Source organism: Crotalus tigris, unplaced genomic scaffold, assembly GCF_016545835.1.
Source record: "Crotalus tigris isolate CLP2741 ecotype Arizona unplaced genomic scaffold, ASM1654583v1 scf7180000018097.2503214, whole genome shotgun sequence".
In the NCBI taxonomy this organism is placed as follows: domain Eukaryota; kingdom Metazoa; phylum Chordata; class Lepidosauria; order Squamata; family Viperidae; genus Crotalus; species Crotalus tigris.
Window position 1 is genome coordinate 1,443,392 of NW_024096820.1, and position 22,150 is coordinate 1,465,541.

The 22,150-nt window shown below is 38.2% G+C and overlaps 1 protein-coding gene across 16 annotated transcripts in view; it reads right to left on the minus strand.

Annotated features, from left to right (window-relative positions):
• The window catches only part of TRERF1 (transcriptional regulating factor 1), a 99,365-nt gene that overhangs the window by 8,826 nt on the left and 68,389 nt on the right, over positions 1-22,150 (minus strand). For 8 of the 16 annotated variants that reach the window (XM_039347692.1, XM_039347691.1, XM_039347690.1 and 5 more), the window contains 12 exons: positions 12,417-13,989; positions 11,676-11,725; positions 10,646-10,799; positions 9,403-9,654; positions 7,801-7,845; positions 6,645-7,014; positions 5,521-5,587; positions 4,485-4,624; positions 2,029-2,132; positions 1,447-1,522; positions 1,208-1,296; positions 351-464 (listed from right to left, as the gene is read on the minus strand). In XM_039347692.1, coding sequence (XP_039203626.1) covers positions 351-464; positions 1,208-1,296; positions 1,447-1,522; positions 2,029-2,132; positions 4,485-4,624; positions 5,521-5,587; positions 6,645-7,014; positions 7,801-7,845; positions 9,403-9,654; positions 10,646-10,799; positions 11,676-11,725; positions 12,417-13,781 — 2,826 coding nt within the window. In that variant the 5' untranslated portion in view covers positions 13,782-13,989. Of the gene's footprint in view, positions 1-350; positions 465-1,207; positions 1,297-1,446; positions 1,523-2,028; positions 2,133-4,484; positions 4,625-5,520; positions 5,588-6,644; positions 7,015-7,800; positions 7,846-9,402; positions 9,655-10,645; positions 10,800-11,675; positions 11,726-12,416; positions 13,990-22,150 lie in introns of those variants that run through there. The other 8 variants (XM_039347699.1, XM_039347702.1, XM_039347700.1 and 5 more) reach the window with 8 other exon arrangements.

The following is a 22,150-nucleotide window of genomic DNA, read 5'->3' on the forward strand; positions in this document are numbered from 1 at the left end:
TGGCAACTGACTCATATTTATGATGGCTGCCATATTCCGGGTTCATGTGATCACCTTTTTCAACCTTCTGACAAGCAAAGTCAATGGGGAAGCTAGATTCATTTAACAATTGTGTTACTAACTTAATAACTGCAGTGATTGGCTTAACAACTATGGCAAGAAAAGTTATAAAATGGGGCAAAACTCACTTAACAACTGTCTTGTTTAGCAACATAAATTTTGAGCTCAGAGTAACTATCTTACTGAAATGTTTCTTCTCACAAGTGAGAGAAGTAATAATCAAATATATTAATATCAATATCTGGAGAATGCAATTTTATGTACTTCAAAACTAAAGAAGTGAGGCTTACTGGGCATTCAGTTTTTACTTCTGCCTGCCGAGTTCTGTGCCGTCGTCCTAAATGCATGATTTTCTTCCATGTATAATAGTATTCAACACACTGTGCGACTGTCTTAGACTTCACCTATAATCATACAATAATTCAGATTCTGCATCAACACATTATCAGCTAATGTACGACATTAATATGCAGCACACTCACTACAAAAAATTCTCAGATATATTCATTAATATTGTATATTTTATCACAATTTCAAAACTTTGAAGCAGTACCAAAAATGTAAACTTGGTTTTGGATCTTACTAAGATGCATGAGGGTTAAATCATCTTAAACTCAGCAAATTCCTCTTTTGAAACAGATTAAACTTTAAACTTTGACAGAGAGTAAATTGTTGAAAATCAAACAGTGAATTTCAAAGATGAGCAGGAGACTAGAACCCAGTCTTCACAATCTGATATATATTTCACTCCAATTCATAGAATTAATGTATGGTCAAATTGTCACGTGTTTTAAAAATAAGAACAAATTCTTGCAGATGGGACCTCATCTAAGTTTAAATATACAGACTTTCATTTATAAACCATGCCTGCTGGAATTAGTCTAATTGCAGAGGTCCCCAACCCCTGGTCCATGGACTGGCACCAGTCCATGGCATGCCAGCAACTGGGCCGCGCAAACAAGCAAAACCCCATCCATGGGATGCAGGCAGCATGCAAAACCACGCCCCCTCCAGTCCAAGGAAAAACCTTTCTCCATGGAAGTGGTCCCTGGTGCCCAAAAGGTTGGGGGGCACTGGTCTAGCGGATAAATAAGTGGTATCCAGAAGATCAAAAATGCCACGAAAACAAGAGAGAGAAACAGCTCACCATTTTTTGTACAAAAATGAAATCTTTGCCATATGTTGCCAGTGCTTTACTGAACAATTTTCTTTCAAATGGTGTCCACTGGTCTGAACCTGAAGTAAATGGAACAGGTGAGAAGCATTACATTTTTACTATCAAATGAGTAACTTTCTTTCTCAGTGCTCAGCCAACAGCACCTGCCCTGATAAAAGCTCTCATGTGCAACTGGCAGGCTCTCTTTACAAACTTGTTTTAGAACTTACCAGCATAATGATAATTGGCTAGAGGATGTGATTTTGCTCTTTTTGGTTTCAAAAGAAGCAGCATCTCCAGAGCAGCCTGCAATATTAACAGAGACAAAGCAAATCAGGATCGTATATGGTTTGCAATTATTAGAATTATACCCATTCTTTTAATAACAGTTAATACATTTCCAATTTTCCAATGTACTTTGCCTATGATATGCTGCATTTTAAGACTGCAGAGCCCTTGCTGGACTCATTTATGCAGTGACTTGTTGACCTAGGTTGTTTCTTGCTTAAGTTGCAGTCCTTTGAACAGCTGGAATGGACTGGAACTGGAATTTATTTCTGAGAGAACATAAAACATTAGATATTGTATTAGATACTAGACATTTGCAGCCATAGACTTTTCTTAAAGAAAAACTGGATGTGGGTTTTTAAAATAAAGCACCCTCTTAGAAATTATTCAGAAGTTGCACTAAAGAAAGAAAAATCTCATTAATGGCAAGGGAGACTATTTCACAATTAGTTATTCAAACATTTTCTTTCTGTCCAATTACTTCACGAAATCTGTTACTATTTTTAACATGTTCTGTAACCTACCATAATATTCCCTTTAGCTTCAAAGAGAGAATGCAAACCATATTCTATGTTGGTTCCTCCACCAGTTAATATGCTTGAGCAGCACATATTTAAGAGATTGGTCACTGTAATAAGAAAACAAAATTAATTTTGTTAAACAATTCAGCTGCTGAGTGCAGCAACATTAAGAAAAATGCATAAAGCCAATGTAAAGACTAATTCTAACAAGTATGAGTTCCTATTTTAATACAGCTGGGGCACAATAGGAGGTAGTTTATTTTAATTACTTGCTGAGATTTCTCCTCCTCCAGATGTGATTGTTTTTCTATTCTTTTGAAATTTTCCCTGTGGTGGTTTTTAGCTTGCTTTGTTGTTGGGGGGGGGGGAGGTGTGTGAAGGACACTTTTCCATTGAATATCACCCTGAAGTTTACAGGTTGTCCATGCATTGCAATCTGAAAATGGGAAGGGTTCTCTTTGAATGTTGCCCCCTGGATTTAATGTAAGCATGGAAAGCCAAAAATTCACACACTCTACTTAATCACCTCAAATGCAGAAATACACATCCTTGGAACAGTATTAATTGGCTTAAAAGGGGTAGATGAACATATGTGGAAAATATTACTTTTTAAAAATAAAAACAAAATCAGGTAATGGTGAAATAGATCAAGTATCAAAATAGCAGAAGATTGAACAAGATGTAAAAGATGTTATAAGTTCCTTGTTTGCACCGGTGCTTCCCAACTTGCAGCAAAGGGCAATTAAATAAAGGTACATCTGTTGGAAAGACACCCAGTTGGAAAAAGAATGGGGAGGTAGGGCAGCTAGTTTCAACTGTTGGCTGTCATGTAGGAGGCAGACAGAATTGGTTCAGAATTGTTACAGAAGATAGGACAGAAAATCCCAAAGGATTACAAGAAAGCAGATTTTGGCAAGAATCAGAAAATATTTCTAATGGTTAGTGCAGTCATGATTGCCCCCCATGGGCCATTTTCAGACTGGGCAGCACAGGCATTCTGAGTTTTAGATGGATGGAAAGATCAAGAACCAATCTGGGTTGGTCACCGGGACCAGAGGTTTAGTCTTCTGAGCTTTCAGACTTATGCTGGATATGAAACACATTCCTCATTGAAATTGTGAAGTCTCCTTTGTTGGAGATGTTTAAACAGAAGATGAATGGTCACCTGCCAGGGATGTTCAGGTGTTGGATTTCTGCACTGAGGACTGATGATTCTCAGCTCCCATCTTATATAGTATGATTTTAAGATTAAGTACCAGTTTAAGAAAGCAATTAATTGTCACACTACGAATCAGCCAAGTCGAATGATAAACCAAGAAAGCATACGTAGTAGAAATGTGCAGTTTGTGAAGTAGATTTGTGTATGAAGGCAAGAGGATGAGAGAGTAATATCCCTAAGCCAGAAGAGCTAAAATGGAACCTGGAAGCTTTCTGAAGCATTTGTAATAATTTTAAAGCAAGGATGCAGACCTCACAAATAAAAAACCCACACACATTTTGTGCACTGCTGTATAATTATGAATTCTATTGTCCTGTGGTATATCAGTTTTTAAAAATACATACAGTTAACTTAATTATCAGGGAACCAATATATTTATATTAAAATGAAAAAGAAGGTCAAGCAAATGAAAGTCTGTTGTTTTCTCATACAGTTCTTAAAACAGGCTAAAGGGGAAATTAGCATTTTTGTGATTTATAACACTTCAAGAGATCTGTAAAAGATTCTTTTTCTTTTTGTACCTTCTTTTTTATTCCTATGTATTTCTCTGTATGTATGAATATGTACATAACAGCATGTGTGAAAATGAGTGTTAATTCCCATTACAAAATAGTGCAAGGGATGTAGATGTAAAGACTTCAAGAAAACTGTATAGAAATTATTTCACAGAACTTATTTCTTAGTGAATAGAGTCTTTTGAAGAAAACTAATTTATGGAGTACTAAGACAGCCCAATGAAGAATTTAAATAAACAATGTAGGGTTGAATGTACAATGGAGATTTTTATGTTATATTATATGTCAGGTCCAAGTATCCAAGGGCCTTTTCTATTTGAGATGGATCTAACAGAAACTTGTTTCTAAAGCAAATGGATAAATAAACCATTTTTCCTTGATTCTCTTTCCTCCTACGGTGTCTGATATTAACCTCCAGAAATTATGAGTGTAGAAGGAGATCAGAGTAAACTGTTATTTTCTCCCATTCTTTAACAGTATAATCTACTGAACATAGACTTGATTCAAGTCTGTTTTTTGCAGTAAAGTACCAAGAAAATCTAAAAATCTAAATTTTTAAAACTAAGAGACAGCAATTCTGAAAATACTCATTTTTTTATTTCAAACTATGAGTTTGGATTAATCCCTATTAACTACCCAAAGTAATCTTGGTGAGTCAGTAGAGATATATATAAAACAAAGCAAAGCAAAAATTCACTCTTTTAGGTAGTATAAAAATATAGTACCTCTTTGTTCAAAAGTTTTGTCCTCCAGTTCTGGACATGGTTTCCAAACTAAAGTTGCCTTATGATCCTCCTTCTCCACCAATGCTATATCTTTAAGTTCAGGGATATTTGCCTGGAAACTTGAGCCAATGTTGATACACCTCAAAGAAATAAAAATATTTAAAGCATTAAAAATGGAAGTCTACTGCAGAGCCTTCCTAAGTCTTCCTCCTCAGAGGAGCCTAAAGAGAAGGACTTAGGAAGAAAATAATGGCAGGGGAAAAAAATCACTTGTATAGCAAAAAACACATTAAGGCAGAAAGCAGAAGTGAAGTAGAAACTTCATATAAAGTGGTTTGTTTCCTTACAGAATCAAGCTGAATAGACGACATACTTGTTCTTCATCAAAACCATCCAAAAAGGATCCAGGAAAACAGTATGTCAAGGGCATCACCTTCTGATTGTGAATGAACAATATGACTTATTTGAAGGACCACCTCTTCCTGATTACATTTACCTGCCCCATTAAGTCTGGCAGGAGAAATGTTGTAGGTCCCATGTACAAAAGAGTTCCATCTGACAGGTCCTAAGAGATGAGGCTGTTTGCCATGGTATCTGCCCTCTGGAACAACCAATTGCTGTAGTGGCACAATGGTTAGAATGCAGTATTGCAGGCTGACTCTGCCGGCTCAAGGTTGACTCAGCCTTCCATCCTTCCGAGGTCAGTAAAATGAGGACCCAGAGCCAGGTTGAGTTCTCATTTCCCAATATGCCACTGATGACCAACATCTGAGGTCATACTTCATGGTTTAATTCAGGACTGCAGTTTTGTAATATTTAAATATGTTGCTCTTAAAACCATTTAAAAGTAGCTACCAATGTAACAAGTTGAGCATAAACAAGATAAGAGGTCTTGATGCACATGCAGGAATACCTGAAAGACTCACAGGAATGATTTATATCTCAGCCATTTTTTAAAAAGAAACACACTCTCTCCCCCTCCCCAACCAAAACAATTGTGTTGCATGGATATTACATCTCTCTACAAAAGACTTACGGTTCAATATCAATAGTCTGTTCTCCAGGTCTTGGGGTCACAGAAACACTGTTTCCAGCAATACTATCTGCAAGAAAAATGATAATATAATTTCAGCAGGTTTCCTTTTTTGTCTTTGCTAACTAAACAGGTTTCTATTACAGAAAACAACATTATATCTAAATAAAGAATATTTCTCATCCTAATAATAGAGCACCCATTTATATAAAGTTGACCTTTCGTTTTGAAAGAAGTGCCATCAGGTCATAAGAAAACTGCTCTAATGAAAGTATTTGTCAATCAAATGCCCTCCAAATATGTGGAATCAAGGCCTGGCTAGGGATACTGTGACTTTTCCTCCATAACTGGAAAGGGTTGGGAGTTTGGAAGGTCACTCTGGGGAGCCAGTACCAATCCAAAAAGACTATGTTATTAAAGAGACCAACAGATCATATAAAATCTACTTTTTACATTTAATTGTATCTTTACATATGCTTTCCACACTGTTATGAAAACAATTACTAACAGGATCCTCGCATGGTATGCTACTTTGTAAGACTATTTCCTTTTACACTCCCAAGACAATTATTCAAGACTGCAAGCAAATGTTTTTGTATCTGCAGTGATGAAATAAAAAAAAATGTTTCCATGTGGTGTAGCAATGCTGTCAAATTTGCTAGTTTCAAGGACATGGTTCTTTGCATCAACAGATTCCAGTAAAAATGGAAAGTTCACGGTGTTGAAAAAGTAACTTAATTACCTACCATTCCATTTATGACCTTCACAGGTCTATAAAGCAAAGCAAAGCAAAGCAAAGCTAAAGTAAGTTTATAAGTAAAGTCAAAGTTTCACTGAGCAACCACTTTGCTTAATGACTGAATTGTGGTCACTAAACAAGGACCGCTATAACTGGAATTTCTGGGCCACATTTTAGAGATAAAGGAAGTAGCTCAAATCAGCATACGTTGATTCTCTGCATTTCTTCTTGAACCCATCTGAAACAAAGTAATTATATCTAGATGTGCGGGAACACTATAAGAAGTACAAACAGAATAAATTTAAGCCAACATTATCATCATTCACGAGTGAATAAAACTGTTAGTTCTTATGTGACCAACATCTATACTACAATACAACATACTTACTAGATTGACAGAGGAGAATCCGGGGAGTGGGTGTCAGAGGAGTAAGGGGCAGCTGGGGATGAGATATACTATGAGAAGATATGATGACGCTGCTGAAGAGTCCAGATCCTTGCCGTATGGGGCTAAGCATGGGAGGTGGTGTATAAGGTGGGGGATTATGAGTCCTGTCAATTAGAAGGTCTCCTAAGACACGAGGAGAGCGAAGTTGGCTTTGGTACAGAGTAGCCCCTAAGAGAGATGCACTGAGACTGAAGGAGGGAGGTGGTATGAAGAGTGGTTCAGGTCTGTGACGGTATTTTTTCTTGTCTTGAAAAGATTTGATATTTTCTTCAGAGCTGGTGATACTTTGGTGGTGCTTTCTATTGGGATCCTGAAAATACAAAAGTTCTTATTTTAATAGTGAGTGTATTTAATCATACAATTTTTCAGCGAAACGTGAAAACATGGACTAAACAATGAATCTTTCAAGATTCAACTTACAGGTGCTGTATTCTGACTTCATCAGAGCAATACATCTACTCGTTTTACTATTGGGAATCGGGCTTAAAGAGGAATTTGGGAATTAAATTAATTCCTCTCATGACTGTCTGCCAGCATTTTAAGATCCTTTGGAGAGGACTTTTTTTTATGCCAGAACTGTATGAAGACCAGTGACGGGAACAAAGATCTTCGAGAATGGCTTTATCTTCATAATGGAACTTCCTGACTCAGGAGACTAGATTGCTTAACTTTTAAATAGCCGTCCTTAAGTTGCTATTTACTAAGGGAGGCATTGATAGGAATGTAGCATTTATTTATTTTCACTGCTGGATTTTAATCCTTGCCCCTCCTTTTAATGAATCCACCATGAAAACCTTTAATAATTTTGGATTAGGAATTTTGGGTTAGGAATCTACATCCCAACCTAACTATGGATGATTTAAGGCAATCTCTCTCTTTCAGACCCAACTAGCACATAAGATTACAAAGATAAAATAAGGAGTGATCCTACATCTTAGCAGAAGGCAGGATACAACAGTAGTAAATAAATAAAATATAATAACATTCCTCCCATCTTGCCCTAGTTTTTTCATGATATATTGAGGGAGTGATTTTTTCAGTTGGTGAGACACATTCACCAAATTAAACTTAGCATGGACAGTGGTAAACCAGAGACCTTTCTGCTGACCTGGGATCCACTCTTTGGGTACATCAGCACACCCTGAAAAATATAAAACTATTATTAAACTTGTACAGCTTCATCCCCTGGTTTAGTTTTGTAATAAACTTTCATTATTAAAAGTAGTCAGGCCTTTCGTACTGATGCATGACTTCCTGTATTTACATTTATGTCACTTTTTAAAAATAAGTGCTGCAGATTTTGCTTCCTGTTTATTTTGTTAATAGACTGTAATTATTTTTTACTATTACCCATATTTTAGTTGTTGTGAAATTGTATTTCTAAAATTCTTTACATATAAAAAAAATAAAACAACAAATTTATAGAGTGATTGGACAAAGGCACATTTCATTTTCAAGAAATAATGATCAATCATTATTTAAGTGAAGTATGATCCAGAAAATCTGTTAAAAAGTTGTCCTACAATTTTAAAACCAGTCGCATTAGGAAGTCAGACATTGGCCTAATGGAATCTAATACTGTGGAGTTGCTCCTTCTCAGATCATTCCCCACAACTGTCCTTTCCTGGAGTGCATGCTCAATTTTCTTAGGAAAGTAATGCAAAAGGACCTTCCCCTTACAGGTTTCTTTCCAAACTACTGTCTGAAGCTGCTATTCAATTAAATAACAAAAAAGGAGAGAACCAATGCACTGGAGATCTGTTAAACACTCCCCAGGTTAAACACTTCTAGGAAAGGCAGAGAGTTTAAAGACCATCTGCTATCTGTTTCTAGTGTTTCAGATTGCACTTCCCCGTTCGTTTCCCAAAGAATTATGGGGAAAAAAAAAACCAACGGTAGACAAGATCATGCATTATTATTTCTGCTTTTGTGAGATTATTTAATTGTTCTTCTAGAATCAATAAAACTGTAGTGCTTTCTAATCTAGAACAAGACTATGCTTAAAGCAGGATGGAATGAATGATGTAATTCTGGATAAACTTGTGTGATATCAGAACCAAGCTATCAGAACGAAGTCCATGCACAAGAGGGTCTTTACCAATAAAGATAAGCCCTTTATGGGCAATTACTAATATGAATTTTCCATAATCCCTCACAGTACCCAACTGGAAATTTTAAACTGGCAGCTGACTGGCATGGGAGATCCAAGGCAAAGGTCAGGGCTGCTTAAGTTTCACTATCTTAAGTAGCACATGCTGGACTTGCATGCCAAATGACACACATTTTAAACTTAAGACAGCAGACAGTTGTAACTTCAATTTATTGAAGAAAAAGTGATGCTTATCTAAGGAAAAGAAAGCATCAGTCTCAAGCCTTTTACAATACTTATTCTCTGGAAACAATCTCTGGCAAAATGCATGGGCACACGGGCATGCACACAAACACACAAGTAGACCAATTTCAAGAAGAAAACAAACTGGCTCTCAGCCAGCTGCAACACTAAAATAAGCAAGCACAAAGAACATTAAAGATAACAAATCCCTTTGTTGCTTTCTATTGTGTTTGAAAAATTTGGACCATTATAGATGAATAATTAACACTGGCTTTGAAATAATTGGAGAAGTCCTCAAACATGGGTGTAACACAAAGGGATTTATTAGGCTCCTATGGCAGTTAGTGGCAAGAAGAGAACACTCACAGAAGAGGTACTCGGGCTGATGGCGTTAGGGGAATGTGCAGGAGAACAGATCATCCTCACAAGGACAGGCATCTCATCATCTGAGACAGGCTTGTCTTTGACCGGGGCACAGCCATCTCTGGCCTGCTTGTTGGGCTCAGGCGACAGAACCTTTACAGGGACAGACACAGGCATGACGATAGGCGCAAAGCTATCCGCTTCAGAGGGCAGCTGTTCCTGCTGGTGCTGCTGTGGCAGGTTCTCCCCATCCTCCTGTACAGACAATTAAAGGCTTTCACCCACAACTTCAAACGCCTGGATGGATCACTAGAATACTTATAGGTAGCATGAACATCGGGGAATTTTAGGGCATTTTAAAAGACCCATTTTAAAAGAACCATTATCAGGGATTACAGCAGTGGTTCTCAACCTTTTTAATGCCGCGACCCCCAACTGGTCGTAAGTCGAGGACTACTCAACCGGTCGTAAGTCGAGGACTAGTCAACTGGTGCAGCACCGTTTGCAGAATGTGACTTTTGGCAGGCTCAGCAGGGCAGAGACAGCCTGGACAATTCCTATTGGCTTTTGAAAGCCAATAGAATTAGACTCTATTCAAGAGAGTCTATTCTATTGGCTTTCAAAAGCCAATAGTATAAAAGAGAGTAGCACAGCTAGGGAAAAGGGGGAAAAAATGGCGAACTGCATTGTTTGGCGACCCCCGTGAAATGGTCGTTTGACCCCAAATGGGGTCCCGACCCACAGGTTGAGAACCACTGGATTAGAGTAATTTCCTGCTACCTTGAAATAAATGAATCAGTCTCAAGTATTTTTGCTGCAAAAAAATTTAACATGATTCCTCCTTTAGAAAACATATCCTCACTGAAAACCTGTATCCAAAAGGAACACAAGAAAACTGGACAGAAAGAAACAGAAAAAACAAAGTTGTATTGAAGAGTTTCTTGTACTTAAAACTGTTCGACCAATAAAGAGGATACTGACGTATACACAGTGAGGAACCCTGTTCAACTGGAGGTCGGCCAAAGCCTATGCTCAGATGTAGTTCTTTTCTTATATATAACATCAGTTAACAGATCAACAACAATGGAGAATTAATACACTTGGAACAAAGCTGGAAAAAGACATTTTTTTTTGACAATAGCAAGCTTGAGAATATTTTTTTAAAGAAAGACATAGTTAAGCAAGCAGCAAATTTTACAAAAGGGGACGACCAAATATTCAAAAAGAAATACACAAGCAGTGATACCTGTCTGAAGATAGGAGATGCCCGTATCCCTCCATGCGACCTCATGTGACCATTTAGAGCTGGTAAACTTTTAAACTCTTTGAAACATACAGAGCACGTCAGTTTGCTCTTTGATTCAGGTCTTTCAACGTATGTTTCTTTATCACAAGCATTGCTGTTACAAGAGACAGAGAACAAGATGCTGATTTGGAAAGAATGCTCCTAGATACATTATAATTAATATACACACAACGGGGGGGCGGGAGAAGAACTCTGAAACCTCAGCAGCATTTGATGCATGATCAAATGGTTGAATCCAATAAAACGGAAAAACAAAATAATCACAATTCATTCAGCCATCCCCTAATTCTTACAGTTCTTGCTGTCACATATTATACTAAAACCATTACTGGAAGTATTTTCTGGAAGGACTGTATATAACTATTAAGAAGATCAAGTTTCACTTCTGCAGAAATGTACTACTGCCTTTGCTGAAAAGTTAACAAAACCAAAGTTAAGGTAAATGGATATACAAACAGAACTTAAATTTATGACAGGTATAAATATTGAAAGAATATCAGGTTAAATATTCAGAGCAGTGTTCTCAAAATTCAGAGAAGACACAACAAGATTAAAGTTTTATCCTTGGGAAGTAATTCCCACTAAGAGAGATGCTGGAGTAATTATAAACAGGATCATATTGAAAATACAGGAACACTCTTCATGTATTACTCAGTCCATTAGAATAGGTGGCTTCTGTGAAAGGTGCCAGATAGGCTGTGACCTAGAATACTTAAATGATTAGATATAGATCAAACCTAACTCATATGCCTGAGGGTTAAGTTTTATATTTTTAACAAGTAAGGAAGGTTCCATCGTGTTATATGGCCTTCTACCACAGGTTGATATAACTGCCACCAAAATTATTGCTCTACTGCAAAACAGCAAAAGGATTGTTTACAAGATGGTTGATTATTTGTACACTATTTTAGATTTTTAGGCCACTATTTTGGATTTTTAGAAGACATCCAGTAATTAATCACAACGATACCTTTGTTCAGGAGAAACTGATGAAAGTCTTCCATCAAGTAACTGGATCTGCTGTTAAAAAGATAGTTGTTCAATTATAGTTTGCACCACTTTTCCTAATCTAGATACCCTTCAAATGTGTATACACATATACCTTGATCAAGAGACAAAGCTCTAGTGATAAGAAATTGATTACAATCAATTGAATGAGGTTTTTTTAATGGTCCTTAGTTGTTTCTCATGGAATCCCACCAAAACACAGTTTGAAAAATCCTGGTCTAAAATATTGGGAATCTTGGGGAAGGCATTAAAGGCATCATTCTGCTACCCTATATACGGTAGTTCAGATCTGAACAGGAAACAATATAGAACTCTTGGAGAAGAAACAAAAAAGCCTCCTGATTGGGTTTCTTAGTCAAATGGATGGTGAGGCCTTATCCAACAGCTATCATTGATAAAATGCAAAGACTGAAACCCTAGGCCTGAAGACACCTATCCCAAAGCCTTTCAAAATCTGCTATTGAATTATCAGTTTTAATACAAGAAAAGGGAAAGTGTTAATTTTTCAAACATATTTTTACATTTAATTTCAATGGGAATGATATTGAATGAAGCTTTTGTTCTGGCTCCACTCACCCTATTATTGAAATCCAAGTATACATTTCACAAACAATGATGCATGCCTGCTCTATGTTATGAATAAGACAACAAAGCTTTTTTCCAAACTTACTTATCAGAAAGCTAGATATAAAGTTTTACATACCTGTGGCCATACTGCACTGGGAGACAACTGCTGAGGTCTTTTGTTATTCATCTGAATACTTGTTGTAGGTCTAAGAGATTGTTGAGAGATTGTGCTGTCCCCAGAATTCAGGCCCTGTGGTGCTGGAACTTCAGTCTCGTCTGCCACAGGGAGTCCCAGGTGTTCATCCATCAATGCCTGAGTGTTACCATCAGTCTGATAATGATCAGGCTGACTGGCATCACCAGATGGCTGTTGCTGCTGCAAAACACTTTGTGGATACAAATGTTTGAATGACTGCTGATCTTGATAGAAATATGGAGGGACTGCTCCTAGCTGTATAAGCTGCATGGAATTACCTCTGTCTTGGGAATATTGCTGAGGTTCGTGCAGAGGCTTCTGGTTGGTGTCCCTGTGATAGGGAGAAAGTTGTGTTTGTATCTGCTGCTGCTGCTGCTGCTGCTGCAATTGTTGCATCATAGGCTGTATTGGATAATACTGAGCTGTTTGCATGGAACACTGCCTCTGTTGCTGCTGCTGAGCCTGCATTTCATGTACCAAGAGCCTGTGCTGTCCTTGATGGGGCTGCTGCTGCAGATAGTATTGGTCTTGCTGTAGCTGTGGTGGCAACAAATGTTGAGAATGCATTTGCTGCAAGTGGGCCTGTCCCTGGTGCATGGTAGAGTGCATTGGAATATGGGCAACATGTTGCTGATTGTCATAATAAAGAGAGGACTGGTGTTGCATTAACTGCATCTGTTGCTTCTGTTGTGCACTTCCAAAGCCAGGATGGACTTGCTGTGACATCTGCTGGTATCTTGGCACAAGTTGTTGCTCCACAGCAGGTTTCTGAGACAGCAATTGTCGAAGTGCACTATCGCCAGCATTCTCCATCACTGAAGGTTGCGACTGAATATGCTGAGACACATTGTTCACTTGAATTCTTAAATTTTGGCTAGCAAACACCTGGGCAAAAGAGTCTAATTTATGCAAAACTCCACTGGTAATTTTTTGTGATCTGAGGTCATTGCCTTGGGAACAGAGATGGTCAAAACCATCAACCGGTTCGCTTTGAGCTATTGGGTTCCACATGACATGCTGACTGTTTCTTACTGGGAGGTGGTTTCCAGATGCCAAATGGGCCCAGTCTGCTTGCCTAGGAGAATCCATTAATCCAAGGCCTTTGGGCCCAACATTCAAGGATATGTTTTCCCTGGCATCGTGAGGGAATGACGGAGAGAGGGGAGACTCTGGAGATGTATGCATGGCTGACGTTCCATAGCTGTGGTTTGCAGATGCCAGAGGACTCAAGTGCTGGTGCTGGTAATACACATTTTCGCTGTTGTTAACTATATGGTTTGTTTTATATGTCTGCTGATCCCCCATTTTCAGCACTTTTTCTCTCAGCAAAAACCATTTAAAACACAATCAAAGACTGTAATCCTGAGAGAACTTAAAAATAAAACATTTCAAAACTATTTTATTCTTTTGACCACTTGTTCTGCAGAACTGAATTTTTTATGGTTGGTGAATTCCTCTTCAGCATCAAAAAAAGCCTATACAGAATACAAATTATTTGTTGTGCTTTAGTCACCTGTAAAAGAAAAGGAAAGGAACGTAACTACAGCCGTTCTATATTTCCTCAAACACAACTATTCAAAACTTTATTCCTATTTGGAAATGCTGGGTTGTAGTATCCAGTGAAAAGTTTGTCACCTGACCGGCAAGGACAAAGATTCTGGCAGGTGAGGGTTTTTTTTATTTATTTAAAGGACGGTAATATCTTGTTTTTACATTTTTCTTAAGCCCTAAATATCAACTTCACAATGTTCCCTACTGAAAAATTTAGTGTTTAGTAGTTTGCCACTGCAATTTCTAGGTGCTCTGGTGATATAAGAGAGAGACCAGGGTTATATAAAATCTATAGACTATGTTACCCACCTATTCAAAAGAATAAATTCATACTTTACAATGTTCCTAGGTATACCTTTGTTTCTGGAGATTTAAATGGCTTTAACAGCATGCAGTCTATGCTCGTGGAGGGCGTGGCAACTCACAGATCATAGCCCCAATGTAGACTTCTTTATAATCCTTAGAAGCCAAGGCCCAAAATCTTGAAGGCAAACTTCAAGAAACAGTGGATCAATTTCTTATTGATTTGGCGGGGGGGGGGGGAAGAGAACAAAGAAGGAAACAGTGCATCAGCCTTCTTTGGAAAAAATAATGTGCCTCCTACCACCAAATGGAAAAAAAATGCTGTTTCAGCCACTGCAGTCCTTACTTGTTTAATATATATACACCATGTTTACCCACACTGAGCTGAATCTTCAGTATTAGCCAGAAAGCTGCCTGTGATTAAACCTGGCTATATTGGCTATCTATTTAGTAGCACATTTCAAAGTGTTAGTGTTACAGTGCTTTGGACCCAATTCCTCAACAGAAGTCTCTACACATGTATTGTGTCTTGAGAAGCATTCCTGTCTCTATTCTGAGAATAGCCCACATGGAAAGAACAATCTCATATATGGAAGCATAATTTTATGGGATTGCTCTACCAGAGGGAGGATTAGCTGACACTTTGTTGTCTGTATCATGCTAGGCAAAGACACACAGAGATACGCCATATTTACACACCATTCTAAAGAGCTAAGGATGCATAAACTAAGGGAGAAATCACAATAGGAGAACATATCTTCTTCAGCAGCCAACACCCAGATAAAAAGGGATTAACTTATGATAAACAATCAAACAGAAAACAATATCTTCATCAAAGAAAAACCAAGGAGAAAATCACACACCCATCAACACTGGCAGGCCAAGATATTGTATACAAACAGGGAGAAAACCCCACATTCACTAGCAGAGATGATGTTACCTAGTAGGATAATGAAATGTGTGCAAGCAAACCACCAAGCTCAGAGAGCACCAAAAACTTCAAAAACCTTTTAATTTTACAGGCTTTCAACAGATTGGCTTAATTTATTGCTTTGAACTACTGATATTTTATACTGCTCTTTATACAGTACATTAATGTTTTATTATTAAATATTTTAGTGTTCTTTTGCTGATTGATCTAAATGTATATATTAAAGCAACTATAAGGTACTTCATAAAATTAATATATCAAACCTAAGAGGGCTTAATGGTTCAATACTAATGCACAGTTCAGCTTGCTGAAGTCAATAGTAAATAAAAGTTTTAAAAAAATATCCAACAAAATGTTCTCTTACAGTACCTTTAATGAAGAACTTTCTTACTTCCCTATAGGTTTCCATGAGTACCTCAATATTTGGCTTTCAAGACCAGGAATGCTGAAAAGGTCATCCTCCTAATCCCCTACAGTCATAACCTCTTTCCATGAAATTTCCTTTGCCCTCTCAGCCTGCACCTCCTTCCCATCCAGAAAGCTCCTTAACCATCCTACCTAGGTAATAGTTCAGGCTCTCCTCCCTACCCCATATCCTAACTTGATGATATCTTCAGACTCTGGGGGAGTGGGGATGGACAGCTTCTCAGGAAAACAGTGCAAATATATTCCAACAGTCACATTGTCCCAATGTGGGAACATTGGGATAACAGGTTCCTCTACATTTGCCTCTAAAGTAGGCAAGTCAGAACAAAAACTCCTCCTAACAATATCAGATAGGAACAAATCCAAACTAAAGCCAGGCTTAATCCTAGCAGCCACCCTCCTGGACCTCCTAAAATATATACCATACTTTCCTGAAAGACCCAGTCTGCTTCTGCTGCTGGTGAATTCAGGCTCTGATGTATCAGACAAAAAGGCTACCAATAGCAATAGTACTTAGACTTATATACCACTTCACAGCATTTTACAGCCTTCTCTAAGTGATTTAGAAAGTCAGCATATTGCCCCCAACAATCATTTTTATTGACCTCGGAACAACAGAAGGCCAAGTCAACCTTGCTTTGTACCAATAGTACAAAACAACTCCAGATCCAGATATCATTAAATGTAGAGGAACTATAAATATGGTTCCCAGATATTGATTAAATCCAATATTCAGATTACATATTAGGCAAGCCAAGTAAGATCTTTAAAGTGCTCTCCAATGATTCTCAATGAGAAGTATTGGTATTACCTTCTCTCTACAGGGATGTGGGCCAATGTCAGCTTTCTGATGCCCTATTTCAACTGCTAGATGTTAGGCTGCACCTGTTCTCCACCCATCATCCATAGTTGATTGGATCCACAATTGATTGAAAGAAAAAAATGCCATCATAAGAATTTTTTTCATTTCTCTGTTAACCTCAAGGTTAACTATACCTGTGGCAGAATTTGCTTATAACAACTCTGTTGATACCCTAGTTTAGCTTTGTGAGCAGTACTAGGTAGACCACACCAAGAAATCAACTCTAAAAGATGTCTACAAATACTTTTATTGAAACTGATTATTATTACAGAATCATTTGAGTCTGATTTTGCTGTGCAGTGCCTTCTCCTCCTTCTTGTAATTCTGTGAATTAGGGAGATGATTGAGTTGCTTCCAAATGTTATCTGGACATTCTGGACTTTAAAAATGTTTTACTTTTGTTTCCTTGGCATTGTTTCCTGTTGCGTTTATTTGTCAAAGTCATCTTCTTTACTCTCTGCAACTGCTACCCTTTAAAACTCCATCCATCCATCCATCCATCCATCCATCCAGTTTGTATGTCGCCTGACTCCCAACATCTCTTACCATTTTTGCCTTTGCCCATCTTAGAAGCCTACTTCAGAAGAGTCAGATTGTGTCAAGGCCCCCTATTTCCTCTGCTTCTTATTACTTCAAGAAAGGTTCCCCCATCATTGTCAGATAGCACACCGGCTTGTTGGCTCTTGGCCCTTTAATCCAAAAAGGAAGAATTCAAGATGGGGGGAGCTAAAGAATGCCAATTACCAACTGCCATCTCAGTACCAGATCCAAAAACTACAAAACAAGGTCTAAAAAGTTGTTAAGAAAAAACAGGAAGACAGTGAGTAAAAAAAATAGATCATGCTCTCATTTTGAAGCTATCTAAGCAACTTCAATCTACTCAGTAATAAGGAGCCTTATTTAACCATGTCTGAGTAGTTTTTGCAGAGTCTGACAATTCAAAAATCAAGAAAGATCAAAGGACCTAGAAATGTTTAGCCTTGAGGAGATCTGGGTGGCCATGACAGTACTCTTCAAATATTTGAAAGAATATCACACAGAACAAGGTCAAGGTCTGTTTTCCATCATTTCAGGGTAAAGGATGTTGATTAATAACATTTAAGTTAAAGAGCGGTAAATTCCAATTTGAATGTTACAAAAAAACCCCAAAAACCTAGCAGTACAAGAGCAGCTATTCCTCGACAGAGGGGATCTGTTGTCTCTCACCGCCACTGCCTGTCTGCAGCCAATCCTCCCCTGGGTTCGTGAAGGCAGGCCACTCCCTCTGGTTGACCACTTCCCCCAATGCTGGAGGGGCCTGGGACAACATCATCCTCAGCCCTGGACTCTCTGGACGTTCCAGGGGAGATGTGCCTTACCCGTCAGATCATCCCGGTTCCAACTCTTCCTCCTCCTCCTCCTCCAAACTGGGATCTGACAGGGCCATGAAAGCTGCTTGTGAGGCAGCAGACTCACCCCTCTTGATGGACTGCACTGGGGAATGGCTATTTAGCTCAGCAAGTAGAGTGAAACAATGCTGGGAACAACATGTCTGTTTCCTTGCCTTGCGTTTATCAACCTCTGTGCTTCTTGACGTGAATCTTGTTTCCTGACTCAGACTATGTACATTGCACGTTGGCTCATGCCTTGACCTCTGGATTTCACAGATTTTGCCTGTGCCTCACAGACTTGTTTTGGGCTTCACAGACTTGCCTTGCTTCTGCCTTTGGACTTGTCTTGCCCTGTGGATTTGTATTGGGTTTGTTCCTAGACTGAACTGTGAACTCTTGGGAGTTGTTGGCATGGGGATTTCTGGGCTATGGAAAGCCTCAAATAAAATCTTTACCCCACCTGTGACATGTGCATGTGTGAGCAGGATCAGGACAAAGAGGTGGTGGATTCTCTCTCACTATCTCTCAGCCCAACCCACCACACAGGGTTCTTGTTGTTGGGAAAACAGGAAGGAGCACTATGTATATTGCCTCGAGTCATACAGAGAAAATGCAGGATATAAGTAAACTGAAACATAATAAATATATAAATAAATAGATTCAGACTTAAATCTGGTGAAAAAGATATATGTTAAAAGGTTTACTACATACTGGGAGAATGGGGGTGCCACATACAATTTCCAAGAAAATGTTTTCTAGGAATTATACAGACGGAATTATACAGAAGACGATTCTCGCCAGCTTGCCAAATGATGATCTTTGATATATTCAGAAAGGTTTCTGCTGCTAATCTTAAGAAGAATCTTATGGGTTTGGAACCAGAGAGATTATCCCTAAGACACTCAGACCTTAAGCATTCAGAGCCTTAAATACAATACCTTGAATTTTTCTTGGTAAACAATATACAGAACTTTCAGTATCTCTTTCAGGCATTATATGATCCATGTACCCAGCTGCAGTTAAAACTCTGAATTGCAACATTTTATAGCAAGTTCATATTCAAGAAATTCTTTTTTCAAGGATAGCTCTATACAGTGTTGTAATCATCAGAATAGGAGGTCGGTAAGGGGTGGATAATTATCATCAAATCTGACTAGATCAGTGGTTCTCAACTTGTGGGTCGGAACCCCATTTGGGGTCGAACGACCATTTCACGGGGGTCGCCAAACAAGGCTGTCCACCATTTTTTCCCTTTTCTTTGGCCACGCCCCTGGCACCCAGTGATGTATAAGTGGTTGGGGGTCACCACAACATGGGGAACTGTATTATGGGGTCGCGGCATTAGAAAGGTTGAGAACCACTGGACTAGATCAAGAAGAAACAGACCACGCACACCAGAAGCAATTGTATGAAAGCACTCCTTGCCATAGCTGCCCTATGTGAATCCAGTGTCAGCTAACCAGTTTTCCCATTCAGGGTCTCTAGGCTATTCTTAAACTGATTATAAAAACAGGCATCAAGGAAATAATAAAAGGTCAAATATCCACTTTTGCCTATCCCAGGTCCTTGAGAAGGACTTGATAAGTGGACAAAAATGCTAAATTCAGTCTGAACATCTGGCTGACTATGCAATGAACCATAACAATAATAAACTTGAAAACCTTTTATTAAAAAGAGTAACAACATTCAAGATGTGATTGGTTTAGAGAAGTACAAAAAGATCTAAGGACAAGAAAGGATTTTAAACACCATTTCTACTTATTAACATTTTTGAGGATGATGCTATTCATCACTACAGCAGAATCAAGAGTGCAGAGAAGAGCAACAAAGATGATTAGGGGGCTGGAGGCTAAAATACTGTATATAAAGAACGGTTGCAGGAATTGGATACGTCTAGTTCCCTTCCAATTCTGTATTCTGTTATTAATGTTTATGAAGGCAGTAAAGTTTCTTTTTCCCCTCCAAACCACTCAAAGACTGAATTGCCATAAAGAGTGCCTCATTTTGTGAGAACCTTAATAAATAGTTAATGTGACCATTTTTTCAGTGGGCAAAGAGACAGATTTTGTCTTCCTTTCAGCATTGTCCTGAAGCCTAACACCCTTTTCTCTCCTGTAATCATTCATTTAAATATGAAAAAGGTTATTTATTTTTGTTGCTTTTTCAAAGCTTCAGCAGGCTATTTTATCCCATGTTTTATGATTAACTTAATGACACTTTGGGTCTAGTTTTTGTGATGTGTTGCATATTGAATGGTTCAACTGCTGTATGTAATATATAGTAATAGTTAAGGGCCATAATTCCTGTATCATTCAATATTCAGATATAAATGCTGTTGAATGTTTTCAAAGTCATTTAATAAGTAATAAATATTTTAATATAGCAATAGGCCATTAGAGCACATGATACTTTTTAATTTTACAAATCAAAGCATATACAATTAAGAAGCATTGTTTTAGTGCCAAAGTCATCACTGTAATTTAAGAATAATATTTCCTGATAGAACAATTAATCAGAGGAACAACCTGCCTCCAGAAGTTGTGAAAGCTCCAACACTGGGGGTTTTTAAGAAGAGATTGGACAATCATTTGTTTGAAATGGTATAGGGTTTTCTGCCTGAACAGGGGGCTGGACTAGAAGACCTCCAAGGTCCCTGTTACTCTATTCTGTTCATTATGAAACCAAAACAAGGAGGGGGAGGGCTATAAAGAGGAAATTAACATGTTATCAGATTCTTTACAGTTCAGTATTAACTGTAAGGATCTTTTCCTCCCCAAAAAACTTCACCATTATTATAAAACATGGAGACTATATTAATATCTAACTAATTATATTGATTTATTCAATTTAGTGCAAATACAGACTGTGCTGCTGTCATAATTATTCCCACCTAAATGAAGAATCACTTTTGTAAATGTCAGCTATTATCTTCTAGCTAAGTTACTTTATTTTATTTATTATTTTACTTTATTTATTATATGGCCACTTACTTTGTATATGGCAATATTAAATAGTTTCCCATGACTTTCAATTAAAAACAGAACATTCCACTAATTCTACATTTACATTTCTGTAATCGCTTGTGTAACAGCCCAATACCTGGGTGAAGGGCTAGGTGTCAACTTCTGAAACAAACCTGGCTAAAGTCATCTTTTTCATTCTAAGTTGCCACAAAGATGAGGGGGGAAAGAGGAGAAGTAGTATTGCTGTTTGTATTGCTAGACAAAACACTGAGCAGTCCCATGGGAACCAAGCGAAGACAAATTAAGAAGCCCACCAATTGGGCTTTTATTGGGCAGGGGGGGAAGTATTACTTTTAGTTACATTGAATCTCTAGAAAAATTTCAGAGTTGGTTTCACTTTTGACCATGCGGATATTATGTATCCAATAAACATGTGCCTTGAGGAAACTTCAAGCCTTGGAGTTCTGCTTTCTGTGACTTCATTATTCGGAACCTTGACTCTTTAGAGCTTGGGACCCTCTAAATCTTGGCAGGTTGGGTTTCAAGGAGTTGGAGCAATCACAGAAAAACATCTATCTCTGAGGTCCCACCAAGGGATCTGGAGCACCCCAGTCTATCTAACTTAATAGAATAGGCAGATATCCTCAGGAAGAAGTGATCTTATAGATAATTTGATCTCATGCCATTTAGGGCTTTGAAAGTGATGACTGGCACCTTGAATTGCACTTATAAAGCAACTGAGAGCCAGTGCAAGAGCATTTAACACTGGAAAAACTTGAAGAGCCCAGACTACATGTATCAGTGCATGCTTCTAAGTGGTCTTCAAGGACAGCCCCATGTAGAGCACATTGTGGTAATCCAATCACAAGGTGACTAAGGCATCACTGAAATGCCTGGGAAGATTCTGGAAAAGATAATCAAACAACAAATCAGCGAACACCTAGAGGCAAATAAAATCATTACTAAAAGCCAACATGGGTTTGTCAAAAACAGATCATGCCAGACAAATCTTATTGCATTCTTTGACCAAATGACAAAATTAGTGGATCAGAGGAATGCTGTGGATATAATTTACTTGGACTTCACTAAGGCATTTGATAAAGTAGATCGCAACCTACTACTAGATAAGATAGAAAAATGTGGGTTAGACAGCACCACCAGATGGATTTGTAGCTGGCTAACCGGCCATACTCAGCGTGTGGTCCTCAATGGAACCACATCTACATGGAGGGAAGTGTGCAGTGGGGTGCCCCAGGACTCTGTTCTGG